The sequence below is a fragment of the Lampetra planeri genome, chromosome 2, assembly GCF_965212315.1.
Source record: "Lampetra planeri chromosome 2, kcLamPlan1.2.h2, whole genome shotgun sequence".
NCBI classification, from domain to species: domain Eukaryota; kingdom Metazoa; phylum Chordata; class Hyperoartia; order Petromyzontiformes; family Petromyzontidae; genus Lampetra; species Lampetra planeri.
Window position 1 is genome coordinate 29,336,208 of NC_136108.1, and position 24,121 is coordinate 29,360,328.

Here is a 24,121-nt window from a genome sequence, read left to right on the forward strand (position 1 = left end):
GAGCGGGAATCGAACTCGGGTGACCGGGTTCGTAACGCGGTGCGCTGAGCGCTACGCTGCCGCTCCCCACATCAAATGCGCGCACGGGCGCACACGTGTGTTCGGACAAGGACACGCACAACGCACGAAAGCGTGGGGGCGCGCACGCTCGATCTCGCTGTAACGCCTAAATGCTCCCTTGTCTTTGTATGCGGGATCTGATTTCCATGGTTACCGGTGCAGGTTAAGTGTTTTGAATCCATGCTAGGATTTGTGTGGAGGTTGTTGGTGGTGGTGGTTGTGGTGGTGGGGGTGGGAGAGGGCGGAGGGGAAGGCGCTCGCCCTCCGTGCCGCAAATGGCGATACCTTTTCAAGCCTCGGGTGTCCATTTCTTCTTTTGAACCCGCGCCCCTTATCTGTGCTTGCACGGGGGGGCCGCATCGCGAAGCCACCTTTTGTCGGGGCCCTCCCCGCCTCGAGTCGTTGCCGTGCGATCACGTGTAGAGAGGCACAGCCGGGGAGCGGTGCGAGTCTCATCGCAGGGTGGAGGCCGCGTTGCCAACATTCTCACAAATGTTGGCTTTTCCAGGGGTGCGTATGCCGTGCTCGCTTTTAACAGCACTTTCTCCCAACAGTCTGTTAAGGCTACACGGGGGTTCTTTGTCTTTGGCACGGGGAGCGGTAGTGCAGTGGTTTAGCGAGCTGCGCTATGAACCCGGCAGCTGGAGTTGGATTCTCGCTCACAGCCATCACCAGTGGCGATTATCTGAACCAGACCTGGACCTCCCCTAGGTCGATTCGGTCTCAAATGAGCACCTGGTGCGATGTCAAAACATCGGCAGGCGATCAGGCGTGGCGCTGGCCACCCATACCCTCGTGGGCCGTTGCCGCTCTTCATAGGTGCTCGCTAACAGCACTTGCCCTAAAAGTCTGTTAAGGCTACACGGGGGATCTTCGTCTTTGTGTGTGCGTGTCGTGCTTCGGCCAAAAATACGAGCAGAGGAAATTCGCATCTGGAAATTGTGACAACTACAAAACAATTCGCACGTAAAAGAAAACATTCCTCGGATAACAATTTGCGCAGTGTTGCTACTTGCTTTTTTTTACCGGAATAAATCACAGCCTTTTTGTCCATCCACTCCACGGCAGGATGACTCGCCACTGATGTTGTAGTCATGGCCGTGAATCGAACTCAGATCGCCCAGTTCAATAACACAATTGGCCTAATCACTGCACCACCGTTCCATTGTTTTTCTATACAGTATTAAGTTTTTTTTCATTACGGGAAATTTAATATTTTGACGTTTTTCTTTAGTTAACAGTCTGTCTTACCATCAACAACTTAACAAAATAAAATCATCTCATACATTTGGCTTTTTTTTGCTGAATTTGGCAAAGCCCTCCTGAGGGCCTTAATGTGATGACAATCGTAAGGCAGAATTTTATTGATAACCTTTGACACACCAACATGAATTCTGTAGCAGCTTCATCATCATCATCACTGTCATCAGCACCATCATCATTACCTTCGTCAGCACGATCATGATCATCGTGAAGAAATCACATTGATCATCATCACCCCCATCTTTGCCCATTTACACATTTAGCTGTCATTTACCTGTATGTCTGTTCACTTATTGATAATTAACTGATGTCTAGTTGTAGGAATAACGTTGCCTGAGAAACCCCACGCACAGAATGACAGCAACACTCATTCTGCCTGCTGCACAAACAGCAGGAACCAGACAGCGACCTACTTTGTTTACCGCCACCTCTTACAAGCACCGGGTGGGTGCATCTCACAGATCCCATCTCAGCGTGATCTACCAACCCCCCCCCCCCCCCATGTCACCGGGAGATATTAATAATAATTGAGTAAATTTCGATTTAAAGCTTTCGTGACTGCAGGGATTCATCTTCTTGGTTCTTTCGGTAAAGTCACGTAGAAGGAAAATAATACAATAATAAAAATAAAACAATAAAATAATTCTCACGACGTTTCGGCCACAATGCAAGCAGCCGTCTTCAGGTGGAGAACAGGTCTGTCGAGAAGGCAGAGTCATTCAGACTCTTTTATTATGTTTTATTATGTTTTCTTTTTATTAATTTATTATTTTCCTTCTACGTGACTTTACCGAAAGAACCAAGAAGAATAATTGAGTACATTTGGTCTTCTCGCCATTCATACAGCGTACGGCTATCACGAAGGAGAAAAGGCCCTCGTTGTCCCCAGACACAGTCCGGAGGAGATGTGGTGCGATGTGGCACGGGGAGGGTGTGTGTGTGGGGGGGGTCCTCGCTCTGTGTGTGGGCACCGAGTCTCACTCCACCGTCCCGCATCTCCCCGTCCCGGGCAGAACCAGTTTGTCGAGGCCTGGAGCCAGTTTCTACCGGCGAGCCGAGCCGTGCCGGCCAAACTTACCCGCATGTCGCGCGCATATTTGTGCACGCGAATCTTTTGTGCGAGTCTGATGATTATCTGAACCGTTCCTGGGCCCTCTCCTAGGTCGACTAGGCCTCAAACGAGTGCCTGGTGCGATGTGTCGGAAACATCGTCACTTGGGAGACAAAGGCGGGCGGGCGTGGTGCTGGCCACCCACCCACTCTTGTGCCGTGCCGGCCTTCATAGCTTCATAGGTGCTACTCACTCACAGCACTTGCCCATACAGCATGTTAAGCCTATACAGTAAAACCTTGGATTGCGAGCATAATTCCTTCCGGAAACGTGTTTGTAATCCAAAGCACTCGAATATCAAAGCACTCGTATATCAGTTGTGATCACGTGACGCTCGGCAGACAAAGCATATACACGTGCTACTCGTATTGCAAGACCTCGCTCGTTTATCAAATTAATATTTATTTTAAAAATGTTTTCGTCTTGCAAAACACTCGCAGACCAAGTTACTCGCAATCCAAGGTTTTACTGTATATCTGTCTTTGTACTCGTACTGTGCCTCAAACCTGGCGATCTCATTTTAAGTCCCTGCCCCACTTATATCAGTGGTAGGTGGTATCCGAACTTTTATCCTGGGCCCTCTCCTAGGTTGACTTAGTCTTAACTGAGCACTGGGGAGACAAAGGTGGTCACGTGTGTACTGGCCACACCCCCCCCACCCCCTTGTGCATCCTCGTTTAATAGGTGCTCACGACTCTTGTTTACACAAAGACGTTTAGATTCGTTATTTCGTTTGTTTCTCAATCCGCTTGTCCTGGTGAGGGGTTGCGGCGGAAACTTGTTGAGTAGGGCGGTCCAGACCTCCCTTTCCCTGGCGACAGACTCCAGAACTACTACACTACTATACACTACACTATACACTACACTATACACAGACTGTAGCTCTTCCTGGGGAATTCCCAGGCGTTCCCAGGCCAGCCGAGCGACAGTCCCACCAGCGTGCCCTGGACTGGTCCCAGGGTCTTCGCCAATTTTTAGATTAGTACATCGTTCAATTGTTGAAAGAAAAATTATAAATCCTAAATGTTTCATATCTGAAATGCATCTGTAATGTAGACACAGTATCGGTCATGCGTTGTCTGGTGGCCCTCTTGCCGAGCTGCTGTGGAAACCCGCATTACGAGTGGGAAATAGCCACGACATCTTTGGGCACTGCAACTTCCACGGACGTCAATTGGGCCCTCGATTTTTTTTTTACGCTCATTAGAACGTTGCAGGACCTTCCTGGAAAAAAAAGCCTTAAGACTCGGGGAGGCTTTTGTGGATGAAGTCCCAACATGCGATTTGATGTGTAATCATCCCTGCCAAAGGAAGATGGAATTTTCACCACAGTGAACAGTAGGCAGGTAACAGACGACATGCCTCTTCATCAATTAAAATGAGACCTGGCGTCGTATGTAAAGTGCCCTCATTTTATACGTTTGTTACATCTAGGCTAATGGGGGAAAAAAACAAAGCGCTAAAAACAGATGGAACAAACGAGAACACTACAAATGAGATGCTAAACAGGGGTAGAAGAAGTATTCAAATATTGAATTTAAATCGTGACCCCGATTCGTGACCCCGAATTGTGACAATTCGTGGAACTGCTGGTGGGTGAGTTAAAATTATGATTTTTAGCGTCGCGCGTATCACACAAATACAAAAAGGGTCCTAAAGCACCAACGGAATTCAAAAGCGTTGCACGTAGGAAGCAGCACACGTGAGTTCTAGATTTGAAGCTTTCGTGACTGCGAGGATTCATACTCTTAGGTTTTTTCGGTAAATGCACGTAGGTAAAAATAAATGTAAAAAATAAATAATAAAAATATAATAGAAATAATAATAGAAATAAAATAATGTGAGTTACTATTTTATTTCTATTATTATTTGTATAATATTAGTATTATTTATTTTTAAAATTTATTTTTACCTACGTGACTTTACCGAAAAAACCTAAGAGTATAGTACACGTGAGCTTAGTATGACATCGAAGGTCTATCGTGAGTGTCTGGGTCTCTGTGCGAGTTTGTGCGTCCGTGTGCGAGTCTGTGGATGTACGTGCACATGGGTAGCAGCACACGTGAGCTCTTACATCATCTCTTGCGTGGTGTCGTCGTTGTGTGCAAGTAAGATGCCATCGCTTAAGGGTTTTGACAACCGCATCTTTGATTGATGTGCAAAAAATCATTGCGTGACAACATTTGCGTGGCAAAAAAAAAACACTGCCGATTTGATTAACTTTGATAAATTGCTCCAGTATACAACACTCCGCACCTCCGATGAGCACGGTTGGCTACGTACGGTGCGAAAGAAGTTCAACTTGCGTACATACTATGTCCAGGATTGTAAAAAATAGAAATATAATTCTAAGATTCCGACTAACACTTCCCATTAAATGGTGAAACGAAAACAAAATGCTAACTCGTATAACAACAACAACAAGAAACAGCCCCCAATACATCAACTCGAGTAAGAGAATCTTTCGGGTGAAATAGACGGCGGCAGAGAAACACGGAGACGTATTTGGCTGCGAGCCAGATACTCGTCTCATTGTGCGGGCGCCGTGTGGAGTAAACATCGCCACGTGGGAAGACAAAGGCGGCCGGGCGTGCTGCTGGCCACCCCCACCACCCACTCGTGTGCCACAGTGCCGGCCTTCATAGGTGCTGCTACTCACTGACAGCACTTGCCCCAACAGCCTGTTGAGGCTACACGGGCGTGGTGGTACCTTTGTGTTTGTGAGCGACCATTACCGCTGTAAACACCAAACACAGCTGCGCAGGTGTCGCCTTTCCATGGATGGGGCCGAGCAGCGGCTGGCGATGGCTGCGTTCACAACACGAGGCGCCTCCTCCTCCTCATCCCTCCCTCCCTGCCTCTCCTCTTCCATTCCCCCCCCCCCGGGGCTCGGTGTTGGTCGCTACCTCGCATTGACACTGCTTGTGCGGGCCCAGAGGGAAATCGGCCCCCGGCCTCTGGGAATTTCATTGAGCGAATTCTTTTTTGTGCACGTGGCGTGTCGCACGCGCGGTTAAGAGCGACGGATAGGCGCATGAAAAGTGGAACAATTGCGTGGATTTAATAGGGGAGGCTTTAGGAATGTAATCCACTCGATTACTGATTACTCGGGCATTTAGAAGTAAGATTGACATAATCCCATATTCAGTCATTTTTTTGTTTAAAAGTGAAGGGTTTGCATCGGTTATCGGAGAATTCTAACATCGGGGCTCGTGTGAGCGGAGAGTCGTTGAATCCCGTCCTCGGCACCACTCCCCAACCCGCACTGACCTGCGTGGTGAAGTATGGTCAAACTACGCCCATGACAAAAACAAGTATGGAGGGGGCTTGCACTTAATAGGAAACTTACAGAGGGACGAAAATTAAATATAATATTTAAATGTTTTCCCAGGAAAGCCTCACTTGTGTCTGAAGACGTTTTGTTCTCAGGAGGACCCTGATCCTGTTTGGTCAATTCCAGTAACGAGTGTTCGTCAAGTGGGTAGGAAACGGGAGAGCACGGAAAGAAATCTCCCACCGCGCAATCGACGGTGTGACACCGGCAATGCTGTCGTGGCCGCCTCGCAGCCCATGCAAGGAAAAAACTTTCAAAGATACCAACGAGTCAGCTTTCAAGTTAAGTCATCACTTAAAAAATGTGTTTTGACCAGAGGTATAAAAAGTTAAAAACTGCCAATAAGATACAGTATTAATAATTATGAAACCCAAAGAAATCAGTTATACAAAAAAGTTCACCTTGCAAAGACTGTCATTTTGGTTTATAAAGCTTAGAACAAATGGAATTGTGGTAGTTAACTAAAATATTGTCGTTAATAACGATGATTAAGAACCATTAAATCTCTCCACAATGGCAGTTACAGCAAGATAAATGTTTAGTCCTATGGACACAAGTTCTGCACTCTGAACACATCTTCCCTCTTCCATGCAGTCCTTTACCCGGCGAGTCCCACGGTCCGAGGGCACGCGAACGCATCATGCGTTTGGCGGCCACGTCTTGCGGCCTGTTGTGCGTTGGCGTCTGATAGCGAGATGTTAACTTTCCTCGCCTGTTATACAGGAGGTGGTGGGTTCCATCCTGATCCTGACGCCTGTATATTCGGAGTGTGCATGTTCTCCCCGTGGTTGCGTGTTTTTTTTCTCTGGGTCCCCTGGTTTTACCCTCCACGTTTAGAAACGTGCATTTAGAGTATTTTGCTGCTTGAAATTTCCACGCGATAAGCCACTTCGTTGAGCGGTCATTTGTGGCCAGGTCGCTTCTGAAAAAGAGCTTGTACAGCTCAGTGGGTCTTGCTTAGCAAAATTAAAAAAATAGTTTATAGACAGACAAACGTGCGTGCAGGCGTGAAATAAAAAAATAAGGGTAACAATGCAGGCAAAATTGTGATTTATAAACGACCGTTGCCTTTGGGCAGTGCCGTACTTCCCCACAGCGATCTGGGACGGCCTGTCCACGTGAAGCCGTGAGGCACAAGGCAGGCCGGAGGTAATGGTGGCTGTACTGGAACGATGACGCAGGACAAGGATAAAACCAGTTCACAGCTCTCTCGTTCTGCTGCTGCTGCTGCTACTGCTGCCGTCTGCGGTAAAATGTCCACAATTTAGACTCTTTTTGAGTCGGCGTGTGGTGGATTGTGACGTAAGATGTGGGGCATGCTGGGAGGACCGATCTGATGGTAACAATGACACCTCCGATTAGCAAGGTTGTATGTATGTGTGTGTATGTTGAACTTCTTTCGCACCGTATGTAGCCAACCGTGCTAATCGGAGGTTGGCTACGTATGGTGTGAAAGAAGTTGAACATTAATACATACACCGTTTCCTGTCTGTACGTCATCCTTTGCTTCCATTAACCCAAGCCGCTTGTGCCATAGTTTTCACCAGTTGTATTGACTTGGAAATTCTATAGAATGACTGCCTCCTCCTACTAGGCCAGAGACACCGAGCTGGCACCGCTTTGTTCCTGAGTTCAAATCCACGTTTTGGTCAATTGTGCTTAAACAGTTCCATGACCTCATCTTCTGGGGCCATTTTTCTGACATAGAGTGGTCCGCTGCTCGGTGAAAGTCTTTCCGTGGTATGATATCCCCTGATATGGATGGCGATATTGACATTGGATTGTCATGGGGCGGGTGAAAACTAAAGGAACAATACATATCAAGAGCGAAGTACATTCAAATTCCCTCGCCTATTATATGTATCGCTAATTGATTGCGCGCTGAAAAGTAACAACACTGGATCGCTGGTTTCCTGGCTTTAGAAATCCGATTAGAACAGCGCTCCATGCTAGTTGCACGTAGGACAAGCCTGCCGTATATTTATGAGTTCCACTGTTAACCCTGCGCCCAGTAAAATTAAACCCGCACATGAACACGAGTCTCGCAACCGCCAGCAGCTGGCTTATGCAATCGCTGTTTGTTCGCCAATGCTGGTCAGGCGAGCTTGGGGCGTGCTCATCTCCATATACCTATGGCAGGGCCGAGTCTGAATAGTAATCAGTCACCGTTGACTTCTCACAAGGCGGCTACTGAGGCTGTTGACTTTGAAAGAATGGCGATGGGCCGAGTCCGACCCACTGATTGGGATTTGAACTTACGATCTTTTGACTTTGGGGGGTCAAGTGCTCAGCCTCACCGCCACAAGGCTGGGGAGTCGGGAGAGTGCTGTAATCAGAGTGTGCGCTCTCTGTTTTTCACTCTGCCATTGCACTGCAAGCAGTGCTCTTGTGAGGCTGAGTCAACCAGGGGGAGACCCAGGCCACGTTCATAAATCACTTGGCATAGATGTTGCTGTCACCGCCAGGAATCGCACCTCGTTTTTGAGGTTCGCAGTGCAGTAAACACCACACTGCCACTCCCCACGTGGAGTGCATAGTGTGCACACACACACATACAAATGTCCTCCGTTTCTCTTTTATAGACTTGGGGTGGTCAACCTGTAACAGACACAAAGTACCCCGTGAGTTCTGCAAGGAGCCAAATGTTACTATAAATGTTTTATTAATATTGACAGTTTTCGGCGCAGCATGAGAGACATTCATTAGTCTTTGCTGCTGTGATGGTACATTCTACGTTACGTCCCTTCGATAGGACTACGTGTGTGGTGGATTAAAGAGCCGCATGCGGCCCGGGAGATGCCATTTGGCCACCGCTGTTATAGACGAAGGGAACAAAGCGCTGTTAGCGAGCACCAATCATCAAGGTTAGCATGGTGCACGTGGGGGTGGTGTGGCTAGATCCGTAGCCGCCTGTTGCTGATGTTCACACCCGAAACATGGTACCCATTTGAGACTGAATCGGCCTCCAGAAAGCCATTGTCAGTGAAACCACTTGGCACTGATGTCAGCCAATGCCAGGACTGAAACTCCAGGTTCACACCATATTGTGTAAACCACCGTCCCATGAACAGCAACGGTGAAGAGTTAACAAAGTCAAAGTGGGGAATGATAATGTTGGCTACATAAACAACAACAACAACACAGATCCCCTTTATAGCCTTAGCAGACATTTCGGGCAAGTGCTGTGAGCGAGCACCTTTGAAGGCCGACACGGCACACGACGGGGTGGGTGGCCAGCACCACGCCCGGCCGCCTTTGTTTCTCAGGTAGCGATGTTTACACACCGCACTGGATACTCATCTGAGGCCGAGTCGACCTAGGGGAGGCCCAGGACCGGTTCGGATAATCTTCACTGGTGTTGGCCGTGAATGAGCATCGAACTCGAGTCACCGGGTTTGTAACGCAGTACGCTAACCGCTGCACTACCGCTCCCTGCACCAAACACACGTACACACACACATGTACACACACACATGTACACACACACTGCTATCGTAGAGATTCCATCGTCGTGCACGCACGGAGCTGGTGTTGGTGGCGTGCGGCTGCCTGGCTGCCTGGCCGCGTGTGCGAGTGTTTACACTCAGCAGGCTGTCAATGTTAGCCTCTTGTTACACACACACACACCGAGGGACACTCACGTGTGTGGAAAACACACGGAAGCACGCACGGAAACACACACACACAGGGACAATAACAACAACAATCTCCATTGTGGTGGTGACATCACCACGGCGCTTGTGCCAGGCTAGGTGCACTTTGAGGCTACATGAATTGTCGCATGCTGGCAAGAGGTCACGGGACAGACCCAGCTTTTATGGGTTGACTGACTGAGATGACTGGCAGATGCACCAACTGTGCTCCCTACTGCGCCAACCTTCTGCGTTTTGGCCACCTGGCGCTCCGCTCATTGTGAGCATCGCTCCTCTACCCTCTATTGTTCTTGGAGGGCGACTGCTTACAACTGCCGATCTTGACACCACTGATACCGGTCACCTGCAAGTCGAGTCGGCTCCAAATCCTCCTGTAACACAGCCCATCTCCTCTCTAGCCCGTGCCGTGCCCGTTTAGCCGAATATATCCAGCCAAATATGCTTGGGCATGCGGTGGCTGGGCATGTGGGCTACATGACAATGCAGCCTTGCCTGCCAGAGAAGCTCACTGATGGGACTGTGTCTAGATCTTTCAAGGATACGTGAGCTCCTCACACAATCTCACCAGTTATAAACCCAGGCCAACCTGAATGTTTTAAATGAGCATAGATATTTCTGTAACGAGGCCTACGTTTTGCAAGCATAGAGAAGAGAGGGCATGAATGTTGCAGGGAAGACCTGGAGATTCATATGGAGTGACAGGCTGAGCAGCTTCCAAATACAGTTATGCAGCCAAATAAAAGACAATGCCACTCAACTGATTCAAAGTGAAACCTCCACTGCCAAACTGGATCTGGTCATGAGCACACTGCCCAAGTATGGAAACGCCTCAATTTTCTCCGCAACTGCCACATTACTCATGGAGAGTTGAGGGGGTGGGGTGTTTGATGACATAAACTACCCAGGCCTGTGCTTTGTTTTAGTGGAGCTGATGGTATTAATCTGCCTCTTAGTGGCATGCTCCAGGTTCAGCAGCAGAGTTTCCAACTACTCCTAGAGCGAGGCAATTTCACCGTATCATCAGCATACGTATTGACCGATGGGGAGCCATCCCTTGACCGCAGCTGGACATTGCTTGGCCTCTCTGTGTATCTGTACCAAATGGAAAGTCCACTGGTACATGCAGCGTTTTGGGATGCAATTCTACTTGGCTTGAATGTCGCTAAATAGAATGAAAGTATTTTCCAACTACGTGAACAAAAAAGGGCCCTTCTCCTTCAGAACAAAGATGACTTGGCCGATTCGAGATCGAACTTTGCACTTCGGAGCTCTGAGCAGACTGTCGGGGCATTTTAAGGGAGTTGACAAATGAGCCGTTTTCAATTGATGCATTAGTAGACCGCCAGTCAAACACAAGTGAAACATGCGTGCCTACATGAGTTGACATCACGGTACAAGTTTCCAGAAAAAAGGTGCCATTGCCTAAAACGTCAGTCTGCTTGTAAGGGATGCCACGGGGACGAAATGTTAACTACCTCACCTGGTATACAGGAGGCCGTGGGTTTGATCCCGACCCTGACGCCTGCTCAATATTTTGAGTTTGCATGTTCTCCCCGTGGTCACGTGGATTTCCCTCCGGTTCCTCTGGGTTTCACCTCTACGTTTAGAAGCATGTGTTTAAGAGTATTTAGCTGCTGTAAATTTCCACGAGAAAAGCCACTTCGTTGAGTTATCATTTGTGGCCAGGCTGCTTCTGAAAAATAGATAAATAGCTCAATGGGCCTTACCTGGTGAAATTTAAATTTAAAAAAATCTTGTTTATGGGGTGGGGAGAGGTGGGGTGGGTAGACAGTGCCACACCATCTCTTAAAGTTGTGGAGGGGGGATGGTGCTGTGGACAACACCACACATAGCCACCTTTGTCTCCCCCGTGCTGACGTTCACACGCACTGCAGCCGGTGTTCGTTTGAGGCCGAGGTGATCGCATGACACTTTTAATGTCGTGCATGACCGGGAATTGAACCCTGGTCACTGCGGTTGTAGAGCAAACACACACACACACAAAACACACAGAACACCCACTCCTTACTTATACGCTGTGTCTGACTGGACATCCGCCCCATTCGGTTAGTACGACTCTAGACCAGGCTGGCTCTTAGAGCACTACTGGTCAATTAATCTGTCTTGCTTATCTAAATAGTTGGCTGGCTTTTATTTATTACCCTGAGGTCTTGCTACTTCTTGAGCAAAATTGGCAGGTAGCCCTCTACCACTGGCTGTGTGGTTGTTATTTAACCAATTCTTGGAACATGATATACAGGCTGTCCTCGACTTGCGAACAGCTGACTTACGAACACCCGCACTTACGAACCAGCTTCCATGAAATGTTTGTTAACATCAACTTAGAATGCAAACTGAACCGTGGAACTATTTTGTTCAGCGGAGCGATCAGCCTCGCGCAGTGAGTGAGTGTGTGCGCGCGCGCGGACACGTATGTGTATGAAAGTGAGTATGCGCGTGTGTGTGCGTGCGTGCCCCCGTGTGTGTGTATGTATGAAAGTGAGTGCGCGTGTGTGTGCGTGCGTGTCCCCCCGTGTGTTTTTGGGGAGCGGTAATGTAGCGGTTAGCGCTGCACTACGAACCCGGCGACACGAGTTTAATTCCCGCTCACGGCCAACACCAGTGACGGTTACATGAACCGGTCCTGGTCCTCCCCTAGGTCGACTCAGCCTAAAATGAGTACCGAGTGCACTGTGTAAACTTTGCCACTAGGGAGACAAAGGCGGCCGGGCGTGGTGCTGACCACCCACCCCCTCGTGTGCCGTGCCGGCCTTCATAGGCGCTGCTCACTAACAGCATTTGTCCCAAAAGTTTGTTAAGGCTATACGGGGGGGATCGTTGTCATAAGTGTGTGTCTGTGTGTGTGCGTGCGTGCTCCCGTGTATGTGTGTCAATTGTGGGGACTCATAACGCTCCTTCTGACAAGCAAGCCAGCATCGGGACTCAAGGTAAGTTAAAGTAAAACAGATTTTTATTTTTCTATTCATGTTACTTTATTTAATGTTTTATTTACCGTACAATATTTATTACAACGTTACATGCAAATGTCCAATATTTCTTCTCATGTTTTTAACAATGCTTCCCTTTGTTCTTGAACCGTAAACACATTTTCTAACCCTACGTGCATTTAAATGCAGTGCATTATTGTGTTACGACTTACGAATCGTTTGACTTACCAACGGGACTTGCCAACGGGGCTCAGGAACGGAACGCGTTCGTAAGTCGAGGACTGCTAGTATGGGGAATTGTCAAGGTCAGGGGTTGCAAGTTCAATTCACTTCTTTCATCTCGTTGGTGCTGCCCCGTTTGTACTGTCCATTTATTTCTTACTCGTCCAGTTTGCTTCCCCTCCACTCGCCTGGATATAAATGTTCCTATAATTTGTCAACTTGGTAATAGATCCTTGACGGGACAATTCAATGCACGTATCAAGAGCGTCAGAATAGATTTTAATCGATGAACGAACGGATGCATCATCATTTTATGCCTACGGATCAGTGCGTTATTCTCGCTGGCTGGTTTAACATGTTGGGAGATCTTTGAGGCCGTTTGGCAGGCGGTAGCGTTAGTCAATCTCGCTGTTAGGCTAATCTGGTTGTTGGGTTTAAAGACCCCCATGATCGCCACCTCATGAGATAGCTTTTAATGAAAACATTTAAATTAAAAATTAACTCACAGCGGCCTTAAAGCCTACAGCTAGGCCTAAAGCCTAGAACTAGGCCTCAAACTCTCCCTTCGTATCGTACCCCCGCATGTGTGAAAGGGAGTTAATGTTTAACAATGTTACATTCCCTGATGTTTTTAAATAGAAACATTTACATTTAAAGCTTTTACATGAATAATTAAAACATTTAAATTAAAAATTAACTCACAGCGGCCTAAAGCCTACAGCTAGGCCTAAAGCCTAGAACTAGGCCTCAAACTCTCCCTTCGTATCGTCCGATTAGGTGTAGCAACATCGCCCCCTACTGCAAACACTTGGCAGGACCCTACAAAAACCTTTACACTCAGTGAGGCTTTCCTGGCTAAACAAGTGTAATAATACATTATGTTTATATTCTTTGGTTATTCGTTCCTACCAGCCCACCCCGCAGGGACCTGTTTTGGGTATACTAGTTCTACAGACCTGTGAGATTGCATTACTAACTATAAAGCCAGCTGTATCTGGCTGTCTAATTACATTGGTCAGTACTGTGCTAAGATACCTAATTATTTGACCAGATAATTCGCAAAGTCACCCGTTAATTGAGCAACCTGTGTTGACTTGCGTTTCGTTGGTTCAAATGTCAACGTCCAGTGTGTTTGTGTGTGTGTATGCATGTGTGTCTACTTGTACATGTGTGAGTGTTCATGTCGTGGGGAGCAGCAGTGTAGTGGTCGGCGCGCTACGATACGAACCCGGCGTCCCGAGTTAAATTCCCGGTCACGGCCAACACCAGCGACGAATATCTGAATTGGTCCTGGGTCTCCCCTAGGTCGACTCGGCCTTAAACAAGTACTTGGTGTGGTGTGTAAACATTAACACTGGGAAGACAAAGGTGGCCGGGCAGGGTGCTGGTCACCCCCACCTCTTTGTATGCTGTTTCGGCCTTCATAGGTGCTCACGAACAGCATTTGCCCCAACCGGGATCACTGTATTTTGAAAATGTTAAACGGCTAAACTATTCTTTTTATTTTACCAGGTAAGGCCCACTGAGCTACATGGCTCTTTTTCAGAAGTGACCTGGTCGCAGTGATAACTCACCGAAGTGGCTTATCATGTGGAAATGTATAGTAGCCAAATCCTCTAAACGCATGTTGAATCTAAATGTGGAGGGAAAAACCGGAGGACCCGGTGAATAATCCACACGACCACGTGGAGAACACGCAAACTCCAAATGTAAAGGCGTCAAGGTCGGGATCGAACCCACAACTTCCTGTATACCAGGCGAGGTAGTTAATAGCTCACCACCGTGTTTTGCTATGTGCGTATGTGTGTCTTTAATTGTGTGCCTGTGTCTTTGTCTTTGTGCATCTAACAGCTGACTACAAAGAGAGCTTCAACACCATCAGCAACATCGAGGAGATTGCATACAATGCCATCTCCTTCACCTGGGACGTGAACGAGGAGGCTAAGGTGAGGCAAGGGTCAAGCATTTGTTGGGTCGGTCACAAGGTCAAGGGGTCAAACACAAAGACACTGACGCCACCCTTACCCCAAGTCTCCCCCCATTGCAAAAAGTCAGTCGGAGCGATTTTCCCACTCAAATGAACGTTGAGGCGTTGGTGCTCTTCTCCCGTTTAGAGCCAGTGGTTGGAAACTCCACATTCCTATGACGGGGGAGGAGGGGACTCAATTCTATAAGACAACCACTGTTGACTTTCGCCAAAGTGGTCGTTGTTTTATCGACTCCGAAGATGCTAAAGTTCGGTTTATCGACCGTCATGCCATGAATATTTCTGTCGCAGGGTCCGTGGTAGAGTGCAGTATCTGTTAGTACGAGATGTTAACTACTTCGCCTGGTATACAGGAGGGCGTGGGTCCGATCCCGACCCTGACGCCTGCTGTTTATTTGGAGTTTACATGTTCTCCCCGTGGTCGCGTGAATTTTTCTCCGGGTTCTCCGGTATTTCCCTTACACATTCATAAACATGTGTTTAGAGTATTTGGGTGCTATAAATGTTCACGTGATAAGCCACTTCGTTGAATACTCTTAGGTTTTTTCGGTAAAGTTACGTAGATAAAAAATATAATTTAAATTCATAAAAGTAATAATAGAAATAAAATAAAATTAATCGTTGAATTATTATTTGTAACTGGGTCACTTCTGAAAAAGAGTTTTATAGCTCTATGGGGCTTACCCGGTAAAATACAAATAATTTATAGAAACAGTTTAGTGATGTTTCCTTCCAATAGCTGTTCCAAACGCAGGGTGATGCACTGCTCACAATGAGTGTTCTGAATGCAACCTTCATCTCACAGTGCCAACGGCACACTTGGAATACGATCGAAATTATTTATTTTTAACCAAAGCTTATTTGCATGCATATTTAAAAATGCAAAATGTAACCTCACTCTAAGAATGCAGATGGTGAAATGTCTTTCAAAAATATGTAAATCAGCTCAAGCTCCTCCCACAAATCACGAGACTCGTGTGTGGCCACGCCTACTCTAAACTCTTCCCCTTTCCTTGTCACCGCCCACTGTGAGAACAGACTCTGCCGCTTCCCCGTGCAGCAGTAGCAGCAGTAGCAGCAGTAGCAGCAGCAGCAGCAGCAGTAGCAGCAGTAGCAGCAGTAGCAGCAGTAGCAGCAGTAGCAGCAGTAGCAGCAGTAGCAGCAGTAGCAGCAGTAGCAGCAGTAGCAGCAGTAGCAGCAGTAGCAGCAGTAGCAGCCAGAGGTGGGACAAAGTCATTGTTATGCAAGTCCAAGTCGAGTCGCAAGTCATCAAATTCATGACTCGAGTCTGACTCGAGTCCAAGTCACATGACTCGAGTCCACATCTCATAGGTGGGACAAAGTCATTGTTATGCAAGTCCAAGTCGAGTCGCAAGTCATCAAATTCATGACTCGAGTCTGACTCGAGTCCAAGTCACATGACTCGAGTCCACACCTCTGGTAGCAGCAGTAGCAGCAGTAGCAGCAGTAGCAGCAGCAGTAGCAGTAGCAGCAGCAGTAGCAGCAGCAGTAGCAGCAGCAGTAGCAGCAGCAGCAGCAGCATTGAGGCCCTCGTGTAGTCTCTCCCTCCCCAAACCTCACCTTTCCCGAACCTTTGCTCCCATTTCTCCGTTCCTCCTGTTATTTACATTGTGTTTTCTTCTCACTCCAATTGACTCTTTCCACGCGTTGCATCTTTAACGCTACTCCCGTTCCCGTGGGGGGTGTGTGCCACGGTCACAGAGTTGCTCGTGTTTTTCCGAATCACAACTTGTCAACTTCAATTCCAGAGATCCTCGCTCCCCACGGCTCTGCCTTTCCTGTCTGCCAATCAAAAGATCCGGGTCACTTCTTCTCATCACTCCTGAGGCATTAAGGGGGGCCCAACCTGCCGGAGTAGGCAAGGGCAGTGCGGCACAGCGAGTAGGTCACGCGAAAGACTACCTGTGCTGCCGAGACAAAAAGGTGGCCAGGCGTGCATTCGTGGTGTTGTAACGACGACCACGTTTTAATAGGTGCTCGCTGATCAGCACTTGCCCTAGCAGTCTATTAGACGGGGTGTGCGCGTGTGCTTTCGTGCGGACATGCAGGTAGGCTGTTTGTATGTGCTTGGGCAGGGTGTGTGCGTGCGTGCGTGCATGCAGAGAGTGTCTGTATGTGCACGCTCGTGCGGGCGGTGAGTGTGCGCAGAGAGTGTGCGTGCGTGCAGGGAGTGTCGGGGAGGGGCAGTGTCATGATTAACACACGAACCTGGCGACCCGACTTCGATTCCCGCTCATGGCCAATACAAGTGACGCTTATCTGAATTTGTCCTGGGCCTCCTCCCCTAGGTCGACTCGGCCTCAAATGAGTACCTGGTGCGGTGTGTAAACATCGCCACTGGGGAGACAAAGGCGGTCGGGCGTGGTGTTGACCACCCACCCCCTCGTGTGCAGTGCCGGCCTTCATAGGTGCTGTTCGCTGACAGCACTTGCCCCAACAGTCTGTTCAGGCTACACGGGGGGGTAGCATCTTTGTATTTGGTGTGTCATGCCGTGCTGTTGCGGTGTGCGTGCCTCTCGGGATGGCTTGCTCGTAATGTTGAGGCTGGACTTGGTGGGTGTGTGGAGGAGGAGGGTGTATGGGGGTGTTTGGGGCGAGGGTGATTGCCTCTGTACAATGTGGTCAAACGAGTTATTGCAAGGGTGCGGTTTTTGACTCGGGGCAAGCCTTGCCCACAAGCTCGCGCCTTCCATTCAACGCACCCCGAGTGTCTCTCTCTCTCTTGCTCGATGTCTCCGTGCGTTTATTTTCACGTTGGATTTTACATAACTTGAGAGAAAAATGGCTCCGTAATTTGTTCACGTCTTCTCGCTTGCAAGCAGCAGCTTTGTAGGCACGATTGCACTCACCAATTCATGTAAATACATTCTAAAAAAAACAACCTCTTCGCTGTAAGTCACGCAGCCAGTTGAGCCTTAACGTATGTTTTAAATAAATATATCCACACTGCGTGTTTGTAGCCAAAGGTACTTTGAAGGGAAGAAAAAAAATCGTTTGACCGAATTTCTCCGACGAGATTTTCTCGCCAATCCCATTTTCACATTCGGTTTGGTGGAAACTTTTTTTTTAAGGAAATGAATAGTTCCTCCAATGACTCTTGCGTTCTAATGATTCACGGCGGGTTGGCTAAAAGCCCACGCGCAAACCTGCATCGGAGCCTCTTCAACCCGCCGAGCCCGAGCGAAGCGCAATACGAGTTTTGATTTCCCACGTGATGGAAGTTGTTTTTGTTCCCATTTCTAGATTTGTTACATTTCGTTTTTTTGCCGTTGTCATTCGGTGACCCGAGTTACGTTTGCAAAAATGGCACTCGTCCTGGGTCCCTTGATTTCTCACCTTTTAAAATTTTTTAAACATAATGGAACCTAAAACTTTCGGCTTGAAGCACAGAGGGAGTTGGTTGCTGGCAGAGTGCATCCATTACGGTGCTAAGCGAGGTTTTTCAGCGACAAGAGAGCACGTTTTAAGAAGCTTTCACATGTGCCTGATTCGTAATTGATGTCCGTGTCCGATCAGCTTAAATAAAATATGGTGTGTGGTGAAGCCCTCCTCCACCCTGAATGTCGCCACGTGGTGAAGCAACGTGACACTTTACTGCTGCTTCGGCAGCAGCACATGCGGTGGTATTGGAGAGCCATCCGCGAGCTGCTAACGATTGTGGACGACGTTTCGCTGGTAGTTAGAAACAGCGTTTGTCAGGATTGCGACACGCGATTTAGCCCAAAATCCAATGATGACTCGTACAGGTCACGATGGCCCTCGGTGTTCAATTCGCTTTTGCCCCTCTGTGTGGCTCTGTCGGCTACAGCGCTGACTGGAGTAATGATCGTTGTACAAAGACAAGCGAGCACTCAATCTGACCCGGAGGGAATCGGGCAGGGATCTATGCAAACGGTGATGACTTATGTACAACCTATGACCTAGTTAAAATAAGCCAGGACTGAAAATGTTTCCGAGGCTAATCCCCGTCCGTGGCTTTTTAAAATTTGCTAAACTCTGCTCCCATTTGTCGTTTCTCCAAGTTGCGAGTTGGAAATTATGTATATTTTTTAATGGCGAAAAATGTTGGTGGTGACACACGCAGGATGCGCAAGAGAGTCGTTGAGGTGTGAGCGACCTCGACCCGTGACATGTCATCGGCAACCAATAGGGCCTTTGGCCAAACATCCCCAGCGCAGGGACTCCCCTTTAAAATAGCCGTGAGACTCGCCGAGGCTTTCCCCAAACAGCGTTGTTAACAGAGTACAATATTAAACCTCGGTGGATATGCACGTGCGACTTTGTGCACGGGCACATTGAGCAAGAGAGACATGTTCCGCTTCAGTGATCGACAGGGAGCCTTATAAAAATAAGTTGAAAGGAAGCGCGGTGTTTGTTTTGGTTGGCGGAGAGAACATTAGCTTGTCTTCCTTGTTTGCTGACTTTGTTTTAGTGAGGTGGGGGGGAGAGTGGGACACGGCAGCCACGTACACTGCGATTCCAATTTCGGTTTTCACCCTTACACAATGCACGTTGTTTGATCAGAAAGAATTGGGGAAATGTATTTAACCGATTTCAATTTTTGTATTATACTTTTTCCACGAATGTGCATCTCACTCCAGATCAGGAGTTGTGCAGTCTGGGACAAAATCAACTATGAATGTGCCCAACCTTGTCAGAGTTTGGGAGCTAAGCAGGGTTTTGAGGCTGGTCGTCGGTATGTGGATGTATGTACGATGCATATTGAACTTTTTTCGCAGCGTACGTAGTCAACCGTGCTAATCGGAGGTGGATATGAACTTCTGGGGGGAATACCAGGTGACGTGGGCCTTGTCGATTGTGAGGAGATCAGGAGCTGACTGTGCAGCACAAAGATTGTTGAATCCATACGTGCGGAGCTTTGAATGTTACTGCCCCCCCCCCCCCGTACGTGTTAGATTTCCCTGGGCACTCCGATTTCCTCTCCCAATACAAACTCTCCTAGAGGAGGGCCCCGGAGAGACCTGCATGAACAAGAGTCTTTAGCTTGTGTATGTGAGAAAAGGTGTGGGTGTATCTGTGATAGTGTGTGGTGAGTGGTGGTGCAGCAGTTAGCACGCTGCGCTACGAACCCGGCGATCCGAGTTCGATTCTCGCTCACGGCAGACACCAGTGACGATTATCTGAACCGGTCCTGTGCCTCTCCTAGGTCGACTCAGCCTCAAATGAGTACCTGGTGTGGTGTGTACACATCGCCACTGGGGAGACAAAGGTGGTCGGGCGTGGTGCTGGCCACCCACCCGCTCGCGTGCTGTGCCGGCCTTCATAGGTGCTCGCTAACAGCACTTGCCCCAACAGTCTGTTAAGGCTATACGGGAGATCTTTGTCTTAGTTTTTTTTTTCGTAAGAGTACGAAAGTGGAATATGTACGGATTAACATGCTAAATGTTTCCTTCTCTGCGCCTCGTACGTTTTGGTGGTTGTGTTTATTACCTGTGCGTGCGTGTGCCGTGCCTGTCGGCGTGTGTACACGCATGCCTCTGCGCGGGCGTGCGTACATGTCATATTTCTTCCGTCACAGTTGTGACTTATACCCCTTTCTTCTTCTTCCTCCTCCACTCCTCTCCCCCCACCCACCCACCCCCAACCACCTCTTCGTGTGCATTGTGAAAACCTGCGGTTATCGGGTAATCTCCCAGAATAATACAGGCTGTCCCAAAATAACACATACCGCGCAGCGACGCACGCACGGGCACCCTCCCGCAGGCCTCAGGGCTATCTTCAAGCAAAGCGCATCCTCCATCACATTGGGACCAGAACGAGTGACCGGCCGACTGGAGTTTTAATTCGTCGTTAAGAGCCCTTGGATACATTGCAAGGGCGCGCTCATCACGCGCAAAGTGCTTGCCACAAATGAACCACACAATACCTCGCTGATTTCGTCAAGGAGCATAAACCATCACGCGAGCTCCGGTCATCCTCGCAGCAGCGGCTTTCGGCTCGCCATCGAACAAAGACGGTCACTGCATCACTGGCTTTCAGATGCGCTTCTGCGGCCGTCTGGAACGCTCTTCCTTTCGAGATCAGCAAACCACTGGAGCTATGCACTTTTAAATCTAGATAAAAAAAACTAATTTCTTTAAAGCTGCTTTTTGCGTTTAGTTTGTTGTCCTTCCCCCGTACCTCCGATGGGCACGGTTGGCTACATACGGTGTGAAAGAAGCTCAACTTACATACATACAGCCCTCCACCACCCAACACGGCCAAAACAAATCAATTTGTCACGTGGTGTTTCGGCTCGCTGAGTAGGTTGAGCAATCCTCACTGGAGGCAGATTCGGCAATTGTACGGGGCACCGATTCTAAATTCCCATGGCTTCTACCGTCAGCGGGGACCCCTGTATTCGGCACAACACAATTTGGATTTCTGTTGCATCTGAATGCGCAGAGGCAGCAAAGCCACGTGTGTGCAGCCCCTTTGATCCATTCCTCCTGTTATCCGCACCAACCGGTGGACCAAAGAAGCTGCTGTTACCTGCAGATGGATTCATCCTCTTGTCTGCTCTATCGCAGGTAAGAGGAGTTACCCAGAAGTGCCGGCAAAATACATTTGACTGTATCTGTGTTTATCTGCGGGTAACCACGTGGAACCCAGGAATTATTTTCATGGAAAATAAGAATTGCCAATAGTTCTCCCCACAGCCCCCAAAAGCCAGCCAATAGGGGCCCGCCACATCAACGCAGATAACAGCAGTTCCACCGTCAGCTGTAAGCTAGGGTGTGATCGAAGACACTTCATAGACTCAGTGAGTCGGTCGTGGGCAGAGGGGAGGAGAAGTCTCGAGGCTGGACTTGAACAGCGGGCAGAGATTGGGGCGGTGAGGAGTAGCAGGCCACCATGGGGGCAGCAGCAGCAGCAGCAGCGACACCCCCAACTCTCACCTCTGTGGGATTGCTGCCTCTTGCTCAACGCAAGCCACGCCGAGAAGTCGGCAGTGATCGTTGTGCTTGCCACCATAATGTGGAATTTCCACACGCTTGATTGACGGGAGTCTCTCCGTCTTGTAGGGTGTGCGTGCGTGACACGCGGGTATTGATGTCAGCTGTGGGTCTCGTAAGTCTATGGGCTCAATATATAAGTCGTGGGTGTCACAGTATGTGGTGGGTGTCTCTGTGTAAGCATATGGGTCTCTATGTAAGTTTATTGGTCTCTGTAAGCCAATACAAGTCTGGAATGTTCTGTGGACGTTTTGGGTCTCTGTCCGTGCATCTCTTTGTTAGTCTACGGACATTTGTAAGTCTGTGGGTCTGAGTGTCGGTCTACATCTCTGCATCACAGTCAATGTGTGCCCATGCTGTTTTGCTGGACATATTTAAACCCAGTTCTCCCTTGAGAGAAAAAAAGAGAGACTTTCTGGTCTTAGTAGGCTCCTGCCTGCTCATGGACAAAGGATGCCCCTATCTAACTATCCATCCGTCCGCAGCACGCGTGGGCGGTGTGTGCGTATGTATAAATGTGCACACACGTGTGTAAGGGGTAAGTGTGGGCGTGAGGCGTGTGCCTGTGTGCCCATGTTGTTTTCTGGATACGTGTCGATGTAAATCGGTGTGGGGGGGGGGGGTTGTTGTATAATTGAGCCACGCGTTGCTTTTGATCTGTCAACCTCTGGCCCCGGAGGCGCAATCTCTTCTTGTTCACCTCCCAGCCCCTGACGACCACCTCCAGTCAGCGAGCGAGCGGTGCGCAGTTGCGTGGCTGCGCGGCACGACACGACTGTGTAGAGTGGGGGGGGGTGGGTAGAGTGGGGGGGGGTGGGTAGAGTGGGGGGGGTGGGTAGAGTGGGGGGGGGGGTGAGCAGAGTGGGGGGGGGTGAGCAGAGTGGGGGGGGGGGGTGAGCAGAGTGGGGGGGGGGGTGAGCAGAGTGTGGAGGGGGGGGGTGCAGAGTGTGCCCGCATCATCTCTCGGGGGGTGGAGAGGGGGGGGGCAAGGTGCCGTCCCTGAGCCCCTGTTAAGGCCGGCACCTCCGATTAGCGCGGTTGGCTACGTACGCTGTGAAATGAGTTCAACGCACGCACACACGCACACACACACGTACCGTGCGCGCGTTCAGTATTCGCCACGCACGTGCGTGCAGTGCGTGCAGGGCCCGCGTGAGACGCAGCAAGCACAAGGGCTTTACTCGCTCGGGTCCAACACTTTTGACCGAGTTGTACAGCGGCGATACAACAACAACATCCATACTCCCCTGCCTGCCTGCCCGCCCGCCCAAGTCTCTATTCTTCATTTAATTCGGCATCTGTTTTTTTTGTTACCTTCACCATGTGATCTCAAGGCTGGGTGGGCCAGCACAGAGGAGAAAGAGAGCCCAGCCTCGGTAGGGAGATGTGCCACGAACTCGGCCATGCATGACACCTGCAGTGGACTTCTCTGTTGACACATCGACTGTCAACCATCAGGGGGGGGGAGGAGGGGAAACAAGAAATTCTAGGAGGCGCCTGTGTTTTTTTTCAGTAAACACACGGGGCGTGTGTGTGTGTGTGCCCGAGGGGAGTGGGAGTGGTGGCGCAGTGGTTAGCGCGCTGCGTAACGACGCCCGGCCGCTTGAGTTCGATTCCTGATCGCGGGTAACTTCAAGTGGCGTCAGAACCTGCCCCGGCCTCCACCCTGTGTCGAGCGTCTGCAGGTTCGGTGTGTAAAGATCAGCGGTGGGGAAACAAAGACGGCCGGGGAGTGGCGCTTGGTCTCTCAACCCCCCCCCCCCCCCCCCAGTATGCCGTGTCGATGTTTGTATTTGATTTGGGTTCTCGCTCGACACCGCTTCCCAGAAGCAGTCTCGAAGGCGACGGGGGTCGGCAGGTGGGCAATCTTTGTGCGTGCATGGGATGCGCAACGCAGCTCCTCTTGACCACGATTCACAGCATCAGTGGGAAATGTTGCGTCGAACCTGAAGCGGGGCCTCCTCTAGGTTGGGCCAGCCACAAATAAATACTTGGCGCAGTGTGTATGTGTGTGCGCGCAGCAGAGGTGTGGACTCGAGTCATGTGACTTGGACTCGAGTCAGACTCGAGTCATGAATTTGATGACTTGCGACTCGACTTGGACTTGCATAACAATGACTTTGTCCCACCTATGAGATGTGGACTCGAGTCATGTGACTTGGACTCGAGTCAGACTCGAGTCATGAATTTGATGACTTGCGACTCGACTTGGACTTGCATAACAATGACTTTGTCCCACCTCTGGCGCGCAGCAGAGGTCGCAACCGGGTACCCGATACCCGTACCCTACCCGATACCCCACTACCCGTACCCGGCCGGGTACGGGTAGCCGTTTGCGACCCTGGTGCGACCGGGTACGGGTAGGCCGTGAGTCACTGGTGAGTAGCCGTTTGTCACTCATTTCGGGTAGGGTACGGGTACGTGTCACGAATGGGTACCCGTACCCAGCCGGGTACGGGTACCCATTTGCAACTCTGGTGCGGCCGGGTACGGGTAAGGAATCAAAACCCGTTTGCGACCTCGGTCGCGCAGTATCAGCCCACTGGAGTGCGAGCGGCGCTGGCTA

General features: G+C 49.5%; 1 protein-coding gene across 9 annotated transcripts in view; it reads left to right on the top strand.

Moving 5' to 3' along the window:
* Positions 1-24,121, top strand: part of LOC144730965 (grainyhead-like protein 2 homolog) — a 72,798-nt gene that overhangs the window by 26,977 nt on the left and 21,700 nt on the right. For 5 of the 9 annotated variants that reach the window (XM_078611867.1, XM_078611904.1, XM_078611858.1 and 2 more), the window contains exons 8-9: positions 12,352-12,369; positions 14,443-14,537. In XM_078611867.1, the coding sequence (XP_078467993.1) occupies positions 12,352-12,369; positions 14,443-14,537 (113 nt within the window). The remainder of the gene's footprint in view (positions 1-12,351; positions 12,370-14,442; positions 14,538-24,121) is intronic. The other 4 variants (XM_078611886.1, XM_078611876.1, XM_078611914.1 and 1 more) reach the window with 1 other exon arrangement.